Genomic DNA, 22791 nt, shown 5'->3' on the forward strand with positions numbered 1-22791 from the left:
ATTGATTAATGCAGGACTTCAAGAGGAAGTGACAACTCTGAGAAGAAAACTTGAAGCCACTCATAAATCTGTTAGAATGTTAAACAATGGTTCTGATATGCTTGATGAAATTCTGAAAGAAACGAGCAAGCAAGGAGGGAGTTTGAAGGGAATTGGATTTGACTATAGAACAACAAACAAAGAAAATCAAAAGGTTCAAAGAAATTTGTGTCTGCTGCAAAACAAACTGAATTCAAGAAGCCCAGAAATTATCAGTTGCCAGATCCATTGCCTCGACATGTACCTCAGCATGTGAAACCCCGGCTTAAGCTTGACAAAACTGTACCTTGGAAGTGTCACTACTGTGGTAAGAATGGTCATATAAAGCCCTACTGTTACAGGTTATATGGTTATCCTCAGATGCACGATAAAAAGCCTATTCAGATGAGGAAGCAATGGAAGCCCAAGGGTGAAGTCAGATGTCAGGTAGCATGCACGTCCTTCAGAGCATCATCAAAGAAAGATTGGTATTTTGATAGTGGCTGCTCAAAGCACATGACAGGAAACAAGAGCTTCTTGCAAGACATCAGAAGTCACTCCACCAACTATGTTACTTTTGGAGATGGAGCTAAAGGAAAGATCAAGGGAGTAGGAAAGCTTGTTAGCACAGAATCTCCTAACTTGAACAATGTGTTACTTGTAAATGGTTTAACTGCCAACCTAATCAGCATAAGTCAACTGTGTGATCAAGGGTATGATGTGAAGTTCAATAAGATAGAATGTGTTGTGACCACTGATGATGAGAGAGTTGTGATGAGAGGAGTCAGATCAAAAGACAACTGTTATATGTGGACATCAGAAGAAAAAGCTCATGTTTCTAGATGTTTGTTAACTAAAGAAGATGAGGTGAATGTATGGCATCAAAGACTAGGACATCTCAACTACAGGAGCATGCAAAAGATTATTGCTGATGAAGCAATAAGGGGATTGTCCAATTTGAGATTGGGAGAAGGAAAACTATGTGGAGAATGTCAGATTGGTAAGCAAACCAAGGTGCCACACAAGATGCTCCAGCATCAGACCACGACAAAGGTTCTGGAATTGCTTCACATGGATCTCATGGGTCCCATGCAGGTTGAAAGCTTGGGAGGAAAAAGGTATGTGTTTGTCTGTGTAGATGGTTTTTCAAGGTATACATGGGTTGAATTTATGAGATAAAAATCAGAGACTTTTGAAATATTCAAGAATCTATGTTTGAGACTTCAGAATGAGAAGGACTGTGTGATTGTAAGAATCAGAAGTGATCATGGAAGGGAGTTTGAGAATTCAAAATTCTTGGAGTTATGTGGAACAGAAGGTATTAGCCATGAATTTTCTGCCCCTATCACTCCCCAGCATAATGGAATTGTTGAAAGAAAAAATAGAACTCTCCAGGAATCAGCTAGAGTAATGTTACATGCTAAGAAGATTCCACACCAGTTCTGGGCTGAAGCTATGAGTACTGCATGTTACATACATAACAGAGTCACCATCAGGGCAGGGACATCCTCTACACAGTAAGAGCTATGGAAAGGTAGAAAGCCGTCTGTAAAATACTTTCACATATTTGGAAGTAAATGTTATATCCTTGCAGATCGTGATCCTAAGAGGAAGCTTGATCCTAGAAGTGATGAAGGAATTTTCATGGGGTATTCTATGAACAGCAAAGCTTATTGAGTTTTTAACTCTCGCACAAGGACCATGATGGAATCTGTGAATGTGACTGTGGACGATGAACCAAGCAAGAAGGAAGAAGCAAATTTGAATGAAGATAATGATGGTGCAGATGGTCCAGCCGATGCTCCAACAACTGCCCCCGACAATGAATCAAAGACAAGTGCTGATGAAAAAGAAGACAAAGATATCCCATCAAATAAAGCTCCATCAATTAGGGTTCAGAAGAATCATCCTAGAGAAAACATCATTGGTAATCTTCAAGAAGGAGTGACTACCAGATCTAGAAGTCTTATTGCTCATGGTTGTTTCATCTCTAAGATAGAACCCAAGAATGTCAATGAAGCTCTCACTGATGAATACTGGATAAATGCTATGCAAGAGGAGCTTGAGCAGTTCAGGAGAAATGAAGTATGGGAGTTAGTGCCTAGACCTGAAGAAGTAAACATCATTGGCACTAAGTAGATCTTCAAGAACAAATCAGATGAAACTGGAACAGTCACAAGGAATAAAGCAAGGCTAGTTGCTCAAGGATATACTCAGATAGAAGGAGTTGATTTTGATGAGACCTTTGCTCCAGTAGCTAGACTGGAATCTATAAGACTTTTGTTAGGTGTTGCTTGTCTCTTGAAGTTCAGACTTTATCAGATGGATGTGAAGAGTTCTTTTCTGAATGGCTATTTGAGTGAAGAAGTTTATGTTAAACAACCTAAAGGATTTACAGATCCACATCATCCAGATCATGTGTACAAGTTGAAGAAAGCCTTGTATGGCTTGAAGCAAGCACCTAGGGCTTGGTATGAAAGGTTAACTGAATTCCTTGTAAGCAATGGTTACAGTAAGGGTGGAATTGATAAAACTCTGTTTGTGAAGAATGACAAAGGTAAGCTCATGATAGCACAGATTTATGTGGATGACATTGTTTTTGGAGGAATGTCGAACTCAATAGTGGAGCATTTCGTCCGAAAAATGAAATCTGAATTTGAGATGAGCTTAGTTGGTGAATTGAATTATTTTCTAGGGCTACAAGTCAAGCAAATGGAGGATTCTATGTTCATATCACAGAGTAAGTATGCTAAAGGCTTAGTCAAAAAGTTTGGTCTTGAAAAGGCTGGTCACAAAAGAACTCCTGCTGCTACACACATCAAACTGTCCAAGGATGAGCAAGGAGAAGATGTTGATCAAAGTCTCTATAGAAGCATGATTGGAAGCTTGTTGTATCTTACTGCTAGCAGACCAGATATCACCTTTGCAGTTGGTGTATGTGCAAGATATCAAGCAGCTCCTAAGGCTAGTCATCTGCTACAGGTCAAGAGAATTATCAAGTACATCAATGGCACAAGTGACTATGGTATTCTCTATACTCATGATACAAATTCTTCTTTAGTTGGATTCTGTGATGCAGATTGGGCAGGAAGTGCAGATGATAGAAAAAGCACATCTGGTGGATGTTTCTTCCTAGGGAATAATTTGATTTCATGGTTTAGCAAGAAGCAGAATTGTGTCTCATTGTCTACAACTGAAGCAGAATATATTGCAGCAGGAAGTAGTTGTACACAACTCATGTGGATGAAGCAAATGCTGAAGGAGTATGATGTTGAACAGGATGTCATGACATTGTACTGCGATAATCTCAGTGCAATTAATATTTCTAAGAATCCCATACAGCATAGCAGGACCAAGCATATTGACATTAGACATCATTTTATTAGAGACTTGGTGGAGGATAAAATTGTCAATTTGGATCATGTTACAACTGACAAGCAATTGGCTGATATTTTCACAAAACCCCTTGATGCAATCACTTTTGAAAAATTATGAGGAAGTCTAGGGATTTTTCTTTTTGATGCATAGCAATTAGCGTGCCCCAATGTGTTAACGGCTAGTTTATTCTTGGACATCATTAACTGCCGTTGTGACATCAACAGGGAAAAGGTTGCCTTATGGTTCACTCATCCTATAACTACCTCCAACGGGCAAATTGTGTTCTCTCAACCGCTTGTACATCTATCTTCTTCAAGACTGATTCTCTCTCGTTTGCAATTTTTCTTCATTGTTCTGTGCTCTGTTTGCGTTTCATCTCATTACATCATGTCTCAAAGTTCAGGAAAGAATGACTCTGTCAAGGCAAAGATTGAAAGAACTTCTAAAGGAGTAAAATGCATGGGTTTGAAGAGTGGTTCTTCCCAACCATCTACTGTGTCAAAGACAGCTCCTAGGAAGCCGAAGACAAGATACCCAGCAAGAAAAACCTACATGTCCAAGGCTCAAAACAAAGAACTCTCCAATGTTCCTCTTTGTGAGGATGTTACTGATGAAGAGGAAATCGATGCTGAAGACTCTCCTGTGAAATCGCTTCCTGATGTTGTGCCTGATGTTGAGACATCTGGGTCTAAGGAGATTTCTGCCAAAGAAAAATCTGGAAAGGATTCCACCTCTCGTGAAGATTCAGGCGATACTACCCAACCTGATATCTCTGCATCATCCTCTTCAAAGGATGTTGATCCAAAGAATGGCAATTCTGAGGATACCAATTCTGCAGAACCAAGCCAGGCTCCAGCCCCTGTTCAGGACATCTCTGATGATGATTCTGATGATGAGCCCCTGGTTAAATCCATTCCTGATAGCATTGCTGCCAGGATGAAAAGAAAAAGAAGGGTCTCTACTCCAGAAGCCACTCCCTCTCCACCAAAGAGATCCAAGTCATCTCCTGTAACCTACAAATCTAGACAAGCAAGTGTGAAGGATAAGGGAAAGCAGAAGGCTGTCAAGACTCCAAGTGAGAAGAGGAAAAAGAAAATTCCAGTTGATGTTGAAGACTCTGAGTCAGATGCTGAAGCCAATGTCCAGGACATTCGACCCTCTGAGAAAAAGAAGTTTTCTGGTAAGCGTATTCCTCAAAATGTTCCTGCTGTTCCTATTGATAGAGTATCTTTTCATTTGGAAGAGAATGTTCAGAAGTGGAAGTTTGTTTGCAAGAGGAGAATGACCAAGGAAAGGGAAGTTGGTCCTGATGTTCTTGAGTGTAAGGATGTTATTGCTCTTATTGAGAAGGCTGGTCTGATGAAGACAATTCATAATGTTGGAAAGTGCTATGAGAAGCTTGTGAGAGAGTTCTTGGTGAATCTCTCTGTGGATGTTGGTCTTCCTAATAGTGATGAATTCAGGAAAGTGTTTGTGAGGGCTGAATGTGTTGAGTTCTCACCTGCTGTGATCAATCAAGCACTTGGAAGGAGTAATATTGAGTTTGCTGATGAAGAAGTGTCTATGGATGATGTTGCCAAGGAACTTACTGCTGGTTATGTGAAGAAGTGGCCCAGCAAGAAGCTGTTGTCCACTGGAAATCTTACTGTGAAGTATGCAATCCTTAAGAGGATTGGTGCTGTGAATTGGGTTCCTACCCAACATACCTCTGGTGTTTCTGCAACTCTTGCCAAATTGATCTATAGGATTGGCAAGTCTATTGCTTTTGATTTTGGAACGTTTGTGTTTGAGCAGACATTGAAGCATGCTGACACTTGTGCTGTGAAGCTGCCTATTTCATTTCCATCACTTCTTACTGAAATCATTCTCAAGCAACATCCTCAGATTCTTAGGGCTGATGAAGTGGTTATGTCTTGTGGAGTTCCAATCACTTTGGATCAACGTTTGTTTATGGAGCCACATGTCCTAGACATTGCCATGCCAACCAGCAGAACATCTGCTCCTTCTGTGACTGAATCTGGCACTAAGGCCATAATTGCTGAATTACTGGAAGTCTCCAAGGTCTTGCAGGAGACAATCAGGGTGAGCACTGCCAGGAAGCTCAAAGTTGATGCTTTGCTACTCAAGCTACAAGAAGAAGAACGTCACGGTGGTGAGCAAAGTGGTGCTGCTACAGCTGCTCAGAATGAGAGCAATGAAGAGGAGGAAGGATCTGAAGAGATTGCAGAAGAGTCTGGGGAGGAGTCCAGTTCTGAAGACTAGTTTGCTATGTTCTTTTGCTATTTTCTTTTGGTTTTTGATGTCTTCGTGCACCCTTTGCAAATTTGTGCTAAAAAGGGGGAGTAGTTTGAAGAAGTTTGTTTGAAGATTCTATCTGCTCTATCTGCTCTATTGTCTGTAGTATTTTGTGCTACTGCTATGAAGACCTATGATCCCACTGTGAAATTGCTTCTGCACAGCCTATGTGTGTTTTGCTAGTGTTAGCTTTGGTCTGTTTAATTTGAAGACAAGTTCAAGACAATGGCTATGTTTGTCTCAAATGGCATTTTCTGGTGTTGAGTGGATAACTTATGTGCTGCTAGCTTCTGATAGTAGTATTTCTGATACGTTGATGTTCAAGCTGATCTATTTTGGTGTCATCATATGCTAAGGCCTGGTTGTACTTCTGGTTGTGTGTTTGTGCTGCTACGTGTTTTAATCCAACTATGCCTTTTGAAGTATGGTAGTTGGTTGTGTAGATGCATCAGTTGAGGGGGAGCTCTGACTAAGGGGGAGAATTGATTCTCTAATTTTCTATCTTTTTATCCTCTCTGGGTTATGTGTTGTTTTAGACAAAATTTGACAAAGGGGGAGATTGTTGGTACATGTTGCCTTGCATTTTGTCAAAACAACTTATTGTCGAAGCAGATGCCGTGGCATCTGACCTAGTGAAGCTAGGGCATCAGTCCTTAGATAGAGTTTTTGTTGTGGGCCCTCTGAAGATTTACAGAAGATATGTTTTTGAGTTACTTGAAGAGCAAGTAGCTTTTCCACAAGGGTCTTAATTATGGGTTGTTATTTGTTGAAACAATCTTTGTTAAAAGATTGGTTTCTATCTTTACTTGTGCAATAAGTAAACCGAATCTATCAAGATTGCGTTTTGATTTGTTGTTGCTGCAATCTGTTACTTCAGCCCATGCTAACCATAGAGCCGATGCTACCGCTGCTGAAGTCTTTAAAAGGATGAAGACCTAAAACATGAAGACGACCGAAGCAAAAAAGAGAGAGATCGAGTGTTTTAGGATTTGTTATTGTGCTTTGTCCTTTGTTAGTTGTGAATCCTCTTTGCTCACTGATTCTATATAGCAAAGAAGGGTTATGTGTTGTTTGATTGCGTTCAAACTCTGATTGTTCATTGTGTTCACCAATCACTGTGGCAGTGATTGAGAGAAAGTGAGAGGGGCTCTCATACTTAGGTTGAGATTCTAAGTAGAAATACACTGGGTAGATTAGGAAGTGAACTATGAACTGAGTTGTTCATGAGTGTCTGTAATTCCTGAATCTTGAGATAGTGGATTTCCTTTCTTTGGGTGGAAACCCTCCAGACGTAGGTGAAAGTTTTTCACTGAACTGGGTTAACAATTACTGTGTGTTATTGTTTCTGTTGTTAAGTTCTGTTTTAGTGTTAAGCGATTGTTAAACCTCTTGTCCCAGCATCGTGCAGGACAATCGTATCAGAGGGAACCTGAATTACAGATCCTGACACCAAAAAGGGACTGGGATAGGGATATTTATTATGTCCCCACAAGGAACACCCACAAAGTTTAAATTTCGTATCAAAGAAAAATGCTCAAATAATGAAGCTGAGTACGAAGCCTTAATCTTAGGATTAGAGATCTTGTTGGCTTTAGGGGCCAAATGGGTCATTGTAAAAGGCGACTCCAAGTTAGTCGTAAAATAAATGACTAAAGAATACAAGTGTGTGAGTGAAAATTTGATGAGATATTTCGTCAAAGCATCAAGCCTATTGGCAAAATTCGACGAAGTCGAATTAAGACATGTGCCAAGGATTGATAATCAAGAAGCCAATGACGTGGCCCAACTAGCTTATGGATACAAAGTGTCCAAAGAAAAGTTAAAAGAGCTAGTCAAGATCAAAGGCAAATTGAGGCCAGAGGAGTTAGAGGTTTTAACCATCGACGATATGGCCCCAAATGATTGGAGATTTCCTTTAGTCGAATACCTGCAGAATCCATCAAGCAATGTGGAAAGGAAAATCAAATATAGGGCCCTAAGCTATGTCATCATTGGTAACGAGCTATTCAAAAAGAATGCAGATGGAACTTTGTTGAAATGCCTAATTGAAAGGGATGCATACATAGCTATTTTAGCAGTACATGATGGCTTGTGTGGCGCCCACCAAGCAAGAGTGAAAATGAAGTGGATGCTTTTCCGACATGGAATATATTGGCCCACTATCACGAAAGATTGCATAGAGTATATCTATGCAGGAATTCAACATGTGCCAGCCAGTGAGTTGCATTCTATCGTTAAACCTTGGCCATTCAGAGGATGAACTTTGGATTTGATTGGTGAAATTAAACCATCTTCATCCAGGCAACACAAATACATAATAGTGGCCATCAATTACTTCACTGAGTGGGTGGAGGTTATCCCATTTCAAAATGTCACCCAAGAAATAGTAATTGACTTCATACAAAATCACATTGTATATCGATTTGGCCTCCCTGAGTCACTAACAACTGACCAGGGGACGGTGTTTGTGGGTCGAAAAGTGGTGACTTTTGCAGAATCTTGGGGTATAAAGTTTTTTACTTCAACTCCCTACTATGCCCAAGCGAATGGCCAAGTAGAAGCAGCCAACAAAACTTTGATTAGTTTGATAAAGAAACAAGTTGGTCACAAACCTAAGTTGGCATGAAATTCTAAGCCCAGTGCTTTGGGCTTATAGGAATTCTCATAAAGAAGCCACTGGAACAACGCCATTTCGACTAACATATGGTCAAGAGGCAGTGTTGCCTGCTGAGGTTCATTTACAATCTTACAGAATTCAAAGGCAAGAAGAAATTCTCAGTGAAGACTACATGAATATGATGCTTGATGAATTGGTGGATCTCGACGAAGAAAGGCTTTTGGCATTGGACGCGTTAATCCGACAGAAAGAGCGTATCGCGAAAGCTTATAACAAAAAGGTTAGAGTTAAATCATTTGTTGTAGGTGATTACGTTTGGAAAGTTATATTGCCAATGGATAAAAGAGATAAACACCTTGGAAAATGGGCTCCTAGTTGGGAAGGACCTTTTAAAGTCGAGAAAGTGTTTTCCAATAATGCTTATTCAATTAAAGACGTAGGAAGCAATGGTCAAATTTTATCGATAAATGGTAAGTACCTTTAGCGGTATAAACCTACATTATGCGAGAAAAGAATAGCAAATGATTAGAATAACAGCATCGAAAACGCCAATTGCATTAAAATGGCAAAATAAGAGTTGTTACATTAATAGGCCCAAAATTGCCATTAAAGTCATTCCATATTTAAAAGAGCCAACACTTGGCTAATGGTAAAGTAAACAAAGATTCAAAGCCTTTGGTCTTCAAGACTTCAAATTGGCTCTGGTGGTCTGAGATCCTAGCTTCCAGCTTAGCTTTCTTGCCATTGCTTTCCTTGAGTTCTTGCTTGAGAGCCAAAGCGTTCTGGATGGCTATGCCTGTAGACGAAATAAGAGTCTTCAATTTGTCTTCAACTTCAGGAAAAGACTTTTGCAAGGCAACTTTGCGTTTCTCGAGCCTCGCAATTTCAGCTACAACCTAGTCAAGCTCATCTTGTTGAGTTTTCTTTTGAGCGTACAAAGCCGATAAATCGACCTGAGAAGCTTCCACTTGAACTTTGTAGGCCGAAATCTGCTGCGTTTTAGCTTCCTTGGCATCGTCGATCATTTTCACCTGGCCATGCATCGAGAGAAGATCGACCAAAACCTCTTGGAGGTTCTCAACACTTTGCTTTTGGCCTTTAGATAAACGCTGGCCAATGATGAGATGCAAGTAAATAACACAAGAAAGGGGAGTTTGAATTGTGTTCTTATAAATAACTTTTTAAAACTTAGGTTTGTGAAAAGAATATTAGTTCTTAAAAACTGTTTCACTACACCAAAAAAGGCCTTTAACAGCGGTTAAAAATGACCTTTTACAGCGGTTTTCAGCAGTCCAGAACCGCTGTAGATCTCGCCGCTGTAAAAGATCCCTTAATTACAGCGGTTCTTTTACTAAAACCGCTGTAAATACGAGACTACAATAGCGGTACTCCAGAATAACCGTTGTAGTTGAGTAATCTTTTACAACGGTTTCTTAACGCCAACCGCTGTAATTGGGTCCTCCATTTTTGTTTTTTTTATTGCCCCTGAATTACCCCACCTGTTCAGTCAAATAATCAACATTTTCTAAACACAACATATCAACATTCAGCCATTAAATCAACATTTTCTAAACTTCAATATATATATAATGACTACCAACTATATCACGAGGCAAAGGGTACTTAGCAGCTACTATACCAAAGAACATAGACACATGAGTAAAATTACTAGAGTTGACGATGTAAAGGCAAAATAAAAATAAAAAACAGAGACACATGAATAATATGCCAGTGCAACAGTTCTGCAAAAAATGTCTTTTTACACGAAAGCGCTACAATTATCATGTATGGGACTATAACCCAAATATTTTAGAAACATTCACATAGTTCATTCCTCTAAAGCGCTAAGGCCCATCTCTTGTACCAAAATAAGCTGATTGCAAGCTCAAAGGGTAGATTTAGTCCAGAATAACTCCCAAAAGGCTAAAACATATTAAGTGGCAGTAAAGTCTTGCATTGATGGAACATCTACAAGTTACTAGGGTCACACTGTGTCATCGCGTCTGACATCGTATTTCAAACAGAATTCAAAGATATTCTTAAAAAATGACATTAACAAATTCTATGAGAACTTACAAGTCAAGCACCAACTTTATCTCTTAAGAAAGCTGCATCACCTTACCGCTCTTCTTTTATGGCTCTCTGAAAGATTGCAAAATATACATATCTATTTAAAATATATACAAGATTGTGAAAAATAAGAGTACAAAAATTCAAAGTAGTATAAAAACAGTTTTCAACAATCATACTTTTATGGCTTAAAAGCATTTTTTGCCCCTGATGTTTCATGTTTGTGTAACTGACACCCCCCATCTATTTTTTTCATGTTTGTACCCTCAATGTTATTGAAAAGTGTAACACTAAACCAGTTGAGCTACATAAATAATTATTATATTTAGCAACACAATTTTATTTATATCATTTATACTCCTGTACACCTATACCCAGATCTTCTTCCCACCAAGCTTTTTATCTTCAATACTCTGTCCAAAATCCAAATCATATGAAAAATAAAAAAAAAATTCCCACAAAATCATAAAATCATTAAGTTCAAACGAGAAAAATTCAAGGAAATCCCTGAAACAATCTGTTGGCAACATAAAAGTTGCATTCTACAGTTTTAGGTCCAAGATCAATACAAAAACGGAATATCAAAAAACGATTCTAACACTTTTCCCTCTAGAATTTAAGCTCGTGAGGCTTCATGCTAGACTTCAAGGAGAACCTGGAACCTAGGTAAGCCTTCAGGTCTGGAACACTCTCGATGGCGTAATTTAACAATGGTACCAGCCAGTAATTTAACCTGAGAGTGAAGCCAAAATTAATTACAAAACTCAAAAGGGATTGATTTTGAACAGCTAGCGGATACAGTGAAGAACCAAGGAACAACCTCAGACACTCCTTGAGCTCTTGAAGTGATCCTCCAACGCTCCATCAATTTGTGCTTCTCTTCTCAGATCTGGAAACAAAATCCAGAAATCGAACTCATAAACAAACCCAGAGATCTAATTTTTCTGCAAAATCAAACCTTCTCAAACAGCCACCGCAACCCAACCTCACTTCATCCCTACCGCAAACCTTCTCAAACAGCCACCCACACCCAACCTCACTTCATCCCTACCGCAACCCACAACCGCAAATCGACCCCCACCCCCATATCGGAAACCTAATCCACAGCCTCACCGTCGCGCCACTCTGCTCCACCGCCATCACCCAACCCCCACCACCGACTGGTGGCCACCACCGCATCCCACCCCACCCCCACCCCAAAAACCAGAAACCCACCCACCTCCAACCACCACCGCAACCCACCCCACCCCCTTCCCAGAAACCCAATCGGTAACCACTCAAAGGGAGTTTTACCATAAATTGGGGGTGAAAGATGAAGAGAAGGAGAGAGAGAGAGAGAGAGAGAGAGAGGGGGAAGGATGATCTGAGATCTTTGCACATCGCAACTTGGATCTTCACACTCACGGGCTTGATTATGGGTTGCTTCAGGTATTTGTGAAAAGGAAAGGGAGAGAAGAAATTTGCACATCCCACTTAGGCTCCTATCGTTTACTTTGGTTATGTCTGTTGCCAGAATGTGAGGTTTGGAGCTTTGGTTAGCAGTGGGAAGAAGATCTGGGTATAGGTTTAGAGGAGGGTAAATGATATAAATAAAATTGTGTTGCTAAATATAACAATTATTTATGTAGCTCAACTGGTTTAGTGTTGGTTTTGCCATGTCCAGAGCTACCTGAAACATCAGGGGCAACAAATGCTTTTAAGCCTACTTTTATCTCCTTTCCACTCATAAGAGGTGCTAATTAATGAGACTTCTCCCCTAATTTTTTTTGCGCGGTCACTACCCCTTCCCTTTTCTCTTCTGCTTTCCCTTTTTCTTTTTTGTTGTCCCTCCTCCTTCCCGATAGCCTTCTGTGTTCTCCCATACGACGATGCGTTCTTGGCGGTGACGACGCTCTGGCCCTTTCCCCTGTCTCGTTTGAGTGCTTGGTGTTAGGGGTTCTTCAGATCGACGTTGTGTCCTTCTTGCTCCTCCTTTCATCGATCTCTCTACCACCCTGTTTGCTCATCTACTCGGCGCTGTTCTGATCAGATGGTGGATTACTGGCTTCTCCTTGTTTTCAACAAGGAAGGATTTATGTTGCTGTCTCCACAAATGACAATGGAGTTAAAATTTTAGCAAATCCAGAAGGAATTAGGCTTCTCCAGACAGTGGAAAGTCGTAAATTTGATGCTTCCAGAGCTGCTTCTGCAAATGTTGTGAAGGCAGCTAGTTGGTCGGGTTTTATTGGGTTTTTCTCAGAGCTGTCTTGGAGGGTTTTGGGTGGGTGTGGTTTGAGGTTTTCATGTCTAGTTGTGGGTGGGATGCATGTTCGCGTTGGTGTTTGAGGCTCGTTTTGCGTTCTGTTGACGTCCGTGGTCGTGTTTGGGTTCCCGTTTTGATCGATCTGGTCGTCGTTTCTTCTCCCTTGTTAGAGGCAGCAGTTGGGTTGGTTCCCTTTATCTTTGTTTTTATTTCTGAAAGTAGTTTTTGTTTTCCATTTCTTGTTGGCACCTACAACATGATCTCAAATTGTTTTGCACAATGTGTTCGGAAGTATAGAAGAAAAGTACTAAAACAAGGATTTTGAGGCGGATTTTGAAAATTTGTAATACACAGCTTTGGACTAGTGCAGAGGGGTGATTTTGTGAGACAAGCATATATATATTTCAGATTTTTAAAGGATTCAAGATTGATTCTATCATGCTAGACTTTGTGATAAAGAGCAACAACATTGATGAATGGAGAGGAGTTTGAAGCATCTTGTTTCTCTTCCAACAACAGGATTTGTCATTTCTTGAAAGTTCATGTGAAGTACAAATGTTGGGAATTTCACTATCTTAGTTGTGCTTGGTTTGGTGTTGCCAGTGGGTTTTTAAAGGTTTTGGGAAGTTTATGGTGCAGTGTTTGGGTTTATGCTAGCTTTTGTTGGCTTGGTAACTTTACCCATGTTGAGAGGGGTTGTTTCTCACCATTATCTATATATATATATTTCTCTTTAAAAAAAAATATGAAAAAGTTTCTATGTGTATGTAGTTAAAATATATCAGGGGCATGTGAATATGTGATGATGTAAAGTTTGCAAGGATTGCATGCATGCAGGTTCCTTGAAACGAGAACTGTACGCATATGCCCTCCAAAATATGTGGTGCCAAGCAAAATCCATCTATGATAAATTTCCAGATATGGTACGTATTCCCTTGACTTCAAGCGGAGATACGGCTCTTCATGTTCCGGTGACCGCAAACAACACTGATTTTGTGAAAAAGCTTGTTAACTATGAACACGTGACCCCAAAAGACCTGGAAATACCAAACGCAGAGGGGAGCATGTAAGGCCCAAGTTTTTTAAGCTTATGCTAAGTGAATAAACTTCTTATTCACGATTAGGGTTGATGTAATGTGAAGGGAAACCTGAACGAAAGTTTATTAAATGAAATATATTTATGAAGGAGAAAGTTCAGGAAAAGTTCAAGGATTGCATTATGATCGATAAAAGTTATAGCACGATCGTTACACGCTTAAACCTAGGTCAGAAACCCTAGTATATAGCTAATTTTCACTTTTAGGCACGCTGGCAGTTAATTCCAAAAATCTTCAGAGAAATGTTAGAACTTCTCTTTTTCCATATATCACCATCATTTCGAGGCGAAACTCTAGGATCTACGAACGTCCGATTCCAATCATCGGAAGTTTGCCGAGAACGAAACCTTGGTTTTTCAAAACCCTAGAATTTCTCGACAATGAAGACTTTTTCTATCCAGAGCTTCAAATGAATATTCTACACGCGTACACCCATTTCTCTTGATGATTTCAATCTTTCTTCAGAAGGAAGTTTTCTATTCCGACATTCGATGCAAAAAGCAACTTATCGGGTAAAATAGTTTTATACCGACTATGCTTTAGTTGCCAAAAATACAAAGAGACCTCATTTTAGTTTTGGAATTCTTTCGCCAAAACATATCTATTAATTCACGGAGAATGACGCCGGAAAAATCAGATTCGCGAAACTTTCATTTTCCCGCGAATTTCCAACCTTTATATATAGCAAAGAAAGGAAGAAAAACTCAAATTTTCCTCCATTTTCTTCATCAAGGCCGCGAGTTCTACAAGGGAGGGAGAAGAGAAGATTTTCTTCATCGTTTGCTTGATCGTCGATCAATCAGTTGCTACTTCAAGGCTTCGAGGTATAGTCGCTAATCCTTACCTCTGATCGCTTTTTCCATAGCTTTTCTGTAGAGTTTTCTGAGCGGATAGTTTATGGGTTTTTGCAAAACTATCCTGAATCTTTCATTTCTGATTCTAAACCTCTTCTTTATGTGCCCAAGATCACTTCTGCCGGATTAGATTTTCCGTTATGTCGCCGGAATTCCGTCGGAATCAATTTTAGCCTAAAATACCCATTTTTGGAGTTTTTGGAGTAAAGCTTCAACCTTTAGGCTGAAAACTATCGCCTTAGCTTAGTGCTAGTAGGATTAGTTGTCATAAACGCCGTTGGTGACGTCCCTGCAAAATTTGGTTTTTGGGATTTCAGTTTTGAAATTTCTAAGTTAAAAATCATGACCAAAATACCCCTGCGACAGTTTTTGATCCGATAATTTTTCCGAGTTTAGAATACCCTTAGTTACGGCTAATGAAAGCATAGGAACCAAGTTTGATCGAAGAAAAATCGAGTCCTCTAATTACCTAAAGTGGCCGAACCTATTAAGGGGGGAGGAGGAAATTTCCTTTTCCGAAAACTTGTCCTTTCGCGCTAGATTATCGTACCTTAGAGTATAGATTACTTCGAGTAACCTTAGTAAGTATCGATAGCTTAGTTTTCGATAGATTCTGATAGTATTTCTGTGGTTTTGCTCTAAAGGTGATTTTGAGGAATTTCCAGCCGAGCAAGGCTTTGATTGTGAAGGAGCTTTAGGAGATAACTCTGGAGAACCTACAGGTGAGGGCTTCTCACTGAATCTCTAGTTAATGCTTAGGGTCGATGCTTTCGACATTGTTTACTGTTTATGCACTGGATTGTGTGTGATTGGAAAATGTTTTCTGAGGCTTCGGCTGACAATGTAGATGATGCATCTACTGAATGTTTTTGAGATTGACTTACATGCTATGTGCTATGTGGGTAATCTAGGATGTGTGGTGCATGCCTTATATGCTAAGTGCTATGTGGTTATCGCTTAATATGTTGATATATGACATGTTGACTGATTGTGCTGAGTTATTTATGCTTATGCACTGGAATCTGAGTTTCTGAATGGTGAGAATAGCGGGCAGGTCATGCCGATTTTATTTTGAGAGTTTTGAGAAAGTTTGATAGGACGAATGAGATTCGGGCCTTGTTATGATGTGTATGGATCGAGACATTCTCTGGAGTCATTTGGGGATTAGGAGATCCCGAGAACTGATAGGATTTGCGATAAGACTAAAAGGATACTATTTTGTAAAGAAAACTCATAAGACATTAAACAACCTCTAAATCTTTAAGTAATGATAACAAACTCGAAAGGAAGCTTCGGTTGCAAATCTTAGTTTTGGAAAACGAGAAGTGTCGTCGGATCCGAGTGTTGAGAAAATTGAGAGGTGTTGAGTATGTGTTGTTGTTGTGCTGTTGGAGCAGCGGTTGTTGTTGTGCTGTTGGAGCAGCTATGTTGTTGGGCTATCCTGGGGATAAGTCCGGGAAACCGTTAGTTTCCGAGAGTGTGATACTCTGTGCTCGTTGAGCAGTGGTGACCATCGGATTGAGATGAGTCGGATGATTTGGAGATCATCGTGGATTATGTGTTGTCGTGAAGAAGTGTCTTTTGTCGCAGAATCGACTTTACCTTAGGGTAAGCTTTTAGAGACTTTAATTTACCTAGAACACGTGGCGACGTGTCGAGTGAGATTCGGAGACGTTGTTTGTCTAATCATCCTGCATTCATGCAACATTAATGAGGTATTAACACAGGACGTACTCTGGACCTCGTCGGATTCCAAAATGGTCATAAGACCCGGATTTCCGTGAAAGAGCGTCTGTAGACGTCTCTTGTAGCAGACCGAAATGGCAGACCTACGGGTTACGGCTGATCTGACTACCGCTGTCGTTGGAGTAAGAGGCACGCGGGCCGAAATGGTCCCACCGTGGCTGGTGCTAGGGCTGATCCGTTGATGTTCATCCGTTCCGGATTGCATATTGGTTGACTGGGTTAACCTGCATACATATCATGCAACATGCATACTAATTTAGTTGTTGAGTGTGATTGGTAATTGTTAAACCTATTTGGAACATGCTATCTGCTATTATTGCGTTTATGTTATTATGGAACATGCAACCCTAGGAATAATATCCCTAGCTATAAGCCTAAGTGGCTATTCTATTATCTGTATCTATCGATGTTATTATTTACATAATTCTTTGGAGTTGACCCTCGCGTCTTCTGTGTGTGCTTTGGCGGACAAACGCCCTTTGTCAGATGTCCACGACGGTCTAGATCATGATGGTTCACCCTTCGGGGGGAACTAGAGTTGAGATGCTGGAACAGGAGCGCATCGCGGTAGCGAGAGGAGGACGGATGGTGTACTTAGACTAGGTCGTTCTGAATTCAGATTCGGGCGACGATCAGTCTTGTCTTAGTTATTATCAAAAAAAAAAAAATATTCACGTTTTTCCGCATTAAGTTTATTTTGGTTACTAAAGTGACGCCACCGAAATCAGGGTGTTACAGAGCACAGCATTTTGCATTGCTACAGTTCAAGGAAGTGCTAAATTTTTACAAATTATGACTAAAAAGAATGAAAATTTGCCACTAATCCCTAGGCACGATGAGATGCTTCCAGTTCACTTTGCTGCTTTAACTTGCTACCACAGAATTGTGCAAGATTTATCCTCTGAGGATCTCCTTCAGAAAATGGATTTCAAGGATATTAAACGACTCTTTTTCATGGCCATTAATAGCAATATGTACGGTAAGATCTACGAAATACATGATTCTCTAAAGTCTGTTTTCGTTCCCCTCATTGTCCATTTTTTGTTAAAATATATATGATCGATATCTGTAAATTTTGTCATCATATTTGTAATTTGCATCCTCTCAATCCAATCATCCTTAATCTTTCTCAATCCATAATTTGATACTAGTGTTAATTTTAAATCCATAGGTCCACAAAATTTGGCATTTAAATAATTGGCTCGGATCATAAGGTAGAATTTAAACTATGAATTTTTAATTATCCGTTGGATTTAAAATCAATGGTTTACATTTTAGATTGAGCGAAATTTGGATTGAGAGGATCCAAATTCATATTTATGTATTTCAGATAAGTAAAAATGTGCTTTCTTTAATGAAGTAAATATGTGTTTAAAAACTATAAAAAAATGTGTTTAGAAAAAGAAATTACTTTAAATATTTTGCAGTTAAACAAAAATGTGTTAAATTGTAACACCCCGATTTCGGTGGCGTCACTTTAGTAACCAAACGTAAACTTAATGCGGAAAAACGTGAATATTTTTTTTTCGATAATAACTAAGACAAGACTGAATTAAATAAAACCCAACAATAACAATAATCAGAACTAATATACAATATATAAACAGCCCCCGCTGTAGTAGTAACCTCGTCACGAGTAAACCTCCAGTGACGGAAAGAAAAGTGTAACGCCCGAAGGCAAAAGGTACAATCCACAAGAAAGGTCAAGTGTCCGCAACACCATCCCTCAAAACTGAGAATAAGCTGGCCCATCGGCCTGAAGCAAGACCTCCTAAGTCCAACCAACTCTCTGTGATTCTCGTAAAGAACCACACAAAAAGCTATAGGTGGGAAACTACCCTGTCCCAAAAGAAAACAAATGATGTTCAGAGCTAAGACTCTACTCCTACACTAATCCCATCTCGAGGAGCTCACACCAGCACTAAAACCTACATGCTAGCATGATCGTCGCCCGGATCTGAATCCAGAACGACCTAGTCTATGTACACCATCCGTCCTCCTCTCGCTACCGCGACGCGCTCCTGTTCCAGCATCCCAACCTAGTTCCCCCCGAAGGGTGAACCATCATGAACTAGCCCGCCAAAGACATCTGACAATGGGCGTTTGTCCGCCAAAGCACACACAGAAGACGCGAGGGTCAACTCCAAAGAATTATGTAAATAATAGCACCAATAGATATAAATAAGATAATAGCCACTTAGGCTTATAACTAGGGATAACATCCTAGGGTTGCATATTTCCACAAAGAATATAACGACTGTAAATCACAGTTAACATGCATCAAGTAGAACTAACAAGTATCAAACACACTCATTAACTATGTCAGTATGCATGTTGCATGAAATGATATGCAGGTTAACCTAGTCAACCAATATGCAATCCGGAACGGATGGACATCAACGGATCAGCCCTTCACCAGCCACGGTGGTGCCATTTCGGCCCGCGTGCCTCTTACACCACACAAAGGTAGTCAGATCAGCCTTAACCCGTAGGTCTGCCATTTCGGTCTGCTACAAGAGACGTTTACAAACGCTCTTTCACGGAAATCCGGGTCTTATGACCATTTTGGAATCCGACGAGGTCCAGAGTACGTCCTGTGTTAATACCCCATTAATGTTGCATGAATGCAGGATGATTAGTCAACCAACGTCTCCGATCTCACTCGACACGTCGCCACGTGTTCTAGGTAAATTAAAGTTTCTAAAAGCTTACCCTAAGGTAAAGTCGATTCTGCGACAAAATACAATAATCATAAAATGAGTGCAACCACTCACGATGACTCTTCGGGTCATCAATACTCTCACGAAGTCTCACGCTTCAGTGAAGTTTCATGCTCTCACAAGGTCTCACGCCTCAGTGGAGTTCCATGCTTTCCACATGGTCTCACGCCTCAGTGGAGTATCCCGCATTCACAAGGTCTCACGCCTCAGTGAAGCTTCATGCTGTTCACGAGGTCTCACGCCTCAGTGAAGATCCATGCTTTCCACAAGGTCTCACGCCTCAGTGGAGTATCACGCATTCACAAGGTCTCACGCCTCAGTGAAGCTTCTCGGCTCATCCCTTGGATGGCTAAACAAACTGCTCCCAGAGCGAATGAGTATCAACATACTCAGAACTCACAATCTTTCTCAACCCTTGGATCCGACGACACTTCTCGCTTTCCACAACTAAGATTCAATCCTCAACTTGCACTCGAGATTGTTATCATTATTTAAAGGTTTAGAGGTTGTTTAATGTCTTATGAATTTTCCTTATAAAATAATATCCTTTTAGTCTTATCGCAAATCTTATGAGTCTTCAACATCCACCAAAATCCCAATTAACTCCCCGAGAATGTCTCGATCCATCATAACCATAACAAGGCCCGAACTCCGTTCGTCCCGTCAAACTTTCTCAAACTCTCAAATAAAAATCGGCATGACCTGCCCGCTATTCTCACGATTCAGAATCTCAGTTTCTAGCGCAAAGCATATTTAAATCATCACAATCAACAACATGTCATATATCCATAAATCTCATCATAAACACTTAACACTTAGCGTATAAAGCATGCACCACACATCCTAGATTACCCACATAGCACATAGCATGTAAGTCAATCTCAAAAACATTCAGTAGATGAATCATCTACATTGTCAGCCGAAGCCTCAGAAAACATTTTCCAATCACACACAATTCCAGTGCATAAACAGTAAACAATGTCGAAACATCGACCCTAAGCATTAACTAGAGATTCAGTGAGAAGCCCTCACCTGCAGATTCTCCAGGATTATCTTCTAACTCTTCCTCACAAGCAAAGCGTTGCTCCTCAGGAAATTCCTCAAAAGTTCCTTTAAAGCAAAGTCACAGAAATACTATCAGAATCTATCGAGAACTAAGCTATCGATACTTACTAAGGTTACACGAAGCAATCTATACTCTAAGGTACGATAATCTAGCGCGAAAGACAAGTTTTCGGAAAAGGAAATTTTCCTCCTCCCCCTTAATAGGGCTCGGCCACTTTAGGTAATTATGGGGCTCGATTTTTCTTCGATCAAACTTGGTTCCTATGCTTTCATAAGCCGTAACTAAGGGTATTCTGAACTCGGAAAAATTATCGAATCAAAAACTGTCGCAGGGGTATTTTGGTCATGATTTTTAACTTAGGATTTTCAAAACTGAAATCCCAAAAATAAAATTTTGCAGGGACGTCACCAACGACGTTTATGACAACTAATCCTACTAGCACTAAGCTAAGGCGATAGTTTTCAGCCTAAAGGTTGAAGCTTTACACCAAAAACTCCAAAAATGGGTATTTTAGGTTCAAATTGATTCCGGCGGAATTCCGGCGACATAACGGAAAATCTAATCCGGCAGAAGTGATCTTGGGCACATATAGAAGAGGTTTTGAATCAGAAATGAAAGATTCAGGATAGTTTTGCAAAAACCCATAAACTATCAGCTCAGAAAACTCTACAGAAAAGCTATGGAAAAAGCGATCAGAGGTAAGGATTAGCGACTATACCTCGAAACCTTGAAGTAGCAACTGATTGATCGACGATCAAGCAAGAAATGAAGAAAATCTCTCCTCCTCCTCTCCTATGCAAACTCGCGGCCTTGAATGGGTTTTTGGGTGAGTTTTGTGATTTTTTTCTCATTTCTTGGCTATATATAGAGGTTGGCAAAACGCGGTAAAATGAAAGTTTCGCGAATCTGATTTTTCCGGCGTCATTCTCCGTGAATTAATAGATATGTTTTGGCGAAAGAATTCCAAAACTAAAATGAGGTCTCTTTGTATTTTTGGCAACTAAAGCATAGTCGGTATAAAACTATTTTACCCGATAAGTTGCTTTTTGCATCGGATGTCGGAATGGAAAACTTCCTTCGGAAGAAAGATTGAAATCATCAAGAGAAATAGGTGTACGCGTGTAGAATATTCATTTGAAGCTCTGAATAGAAAAAGTCTTCATCGTCGAGAAATTCTAGGGTTTTGAAATACCAGGGATTCGGTTTCGGCAAACTTCCGATGATTGGAATCGGACGTTCGTAGATCCTAGAGTTTCGCCTCGAAACGATTGTGATATGTGGAAAAAGAGAAGTTCTAACATTTCTCTGAAGATTTTTGGAATTAACTGCCATCGTGCCTAAAAGTGAAAATTAGCTATATACTAGGGTTTCTGACCTAGGTTTAAGCGTAAAACGATCGTGCTATAACTTTTATCGATCATAATGCAATCCTTGAACTTTTCCTGAACTTTCTCCTTCATAAATATATTTCATTTAATAAACTTTCGTTCAGGTTTCCCTTCACATTACATCAACCCTAATCGTGAATAGGAAGTTTATTCACTTAGCATAAGCTTAAAAACTTGGGCCTTACATAAATATTCCCCGAATGATAGCTCAAGTGGTAAGAGCTGGGGACATATGGGTTGGGGAAGGGAAGGTCCAGGGAATCGATCCCTTGAGGGTGCAGTTAATTTATCTTTCCGATGTACACAAAAAATGAGTTAAATATTATTTTACAAGATTACTCATTTTGAAACTACACCTTTATATCAAATTTATTATCTTTTTTTTAAAAAAAATAGTTTATTTTTAAGGCAGAATATTATTTTATTTCAAATTAAAGTGCATTAGAGTAATTTTATTCCTGAAAATGATTTTACTTTATTCAACTTAAACAATATATATTTTTAATTTTTACTTTTACCCTTAATTCCTGAACACAATTCATTTTTTAAAAATTTAATTATATCAAACTTTATTTTATTAACACTGAAACAAATTGACAATAGAACTATGAGTTCCTCAGTTTCACCTTGAGTTTAAAATGTTTTATATACACATCGTTCAATCTCAGTCACATTTTGCATATGTCAGATGTAGCAACCAAATTAGTTACGAAATATCCAGGATCTTTAAGCATTGCAAGTGATGATGAAGGGAATCTAACAGCTTTGCATATGCTGGCGCGAAAGCCTCCAGAAAAATCTTGTTAGTTCTTCAAACTTCTATTTTATACATTTCTTCTCTAAACCTATATATTAATTACACTTGTTGCAAGACAAGCAAGAGAACATCCAGAACGGAAAAGCTTTTTGGTACCAAAACGATATGCACAAAGTAAGGACAGCCGTTTGATTTTTTAAACCAATTCGATCATGTATATTTATTAATTCCATACTTTTTCTCCAAGCATGGCTTATCAGCATTCTTACATTTCTTCTAACTATCCTTCATGATGTGTAGCAATATTGCTCCAACAAGAAAGAAGGTTCACCATGGAAATTACTTAAAATTATCTGGGCACAAGTTAGAGAATTGGAATACAAGAAGAGATTGAAGTTGATAACTGAACCTTCAATAGTACTGTTTGATGCAGTAAAATCATCAAATGTTGATGTTGTGAAATGGCTTCTTTACATGAACCGTGAACTATTGACAATAAAGGACCCTAAAAATGGACAGAATCTACTGCACTTTGTTGTTTCA

The 22791-nt window shown here is 39.5% G+C and overlaps 1 protein-coding gene across 1 annotated transcript; it reads left to right on the plus strand.

Annotated features, from left to right (window-relative positions):
- Positions 1–3783: 3783 nt before the first annotated feature.
- Positions 3784–4772, plus strand: LOC130719325 (uncharacterized). The gene is made up of 2 exons (XM_057569947.1): positions 3784–4471; positions 4747–4772. The coding sequence occupies exons 1-2, from the start codon at positions 3784–3786 to the stop codon at positions 4770–4772; spliced, it is 714 nt and encodes a 237-aa protein (XP_057425930.1).
- The last annotated feature ends 18019 nt before the right edge of the window (positions 4773–22791 follow it).

Source organism: Lotus japonicus, chromosome 5 (assembly GCF_012489685.1).
Source record: "Lotus japonicus ecotype B-129 chromosome 5, LjGifu_v1.2".
In the NCBI taxonomy this organism is placed as follows: domain Eukaryota; kingdom Viridiplantae; phylum Streptophyta; class Magnoliopsida; order Fabales; family Fabaceae; genus Lotus; species Lotus japonicus.

Bases quoted from the DNA above. Each gene is read 5' to 3' on its own strand.
- LOC130719325 (XM_057569947.1), top strand. From the start codon at position 3,784: ATGTCTCAAAGTTCAGGAAAGAATGACTCTGTCAAGGCAAAGATTGAA. The intron at 4,472-4,746 runs GTGAGAAGAGGA...CTTATTGAGAAG, and splicing joins GAAGGCTGTCAAGACTCCAA to GCTGGTCTGATGAAGACAAT.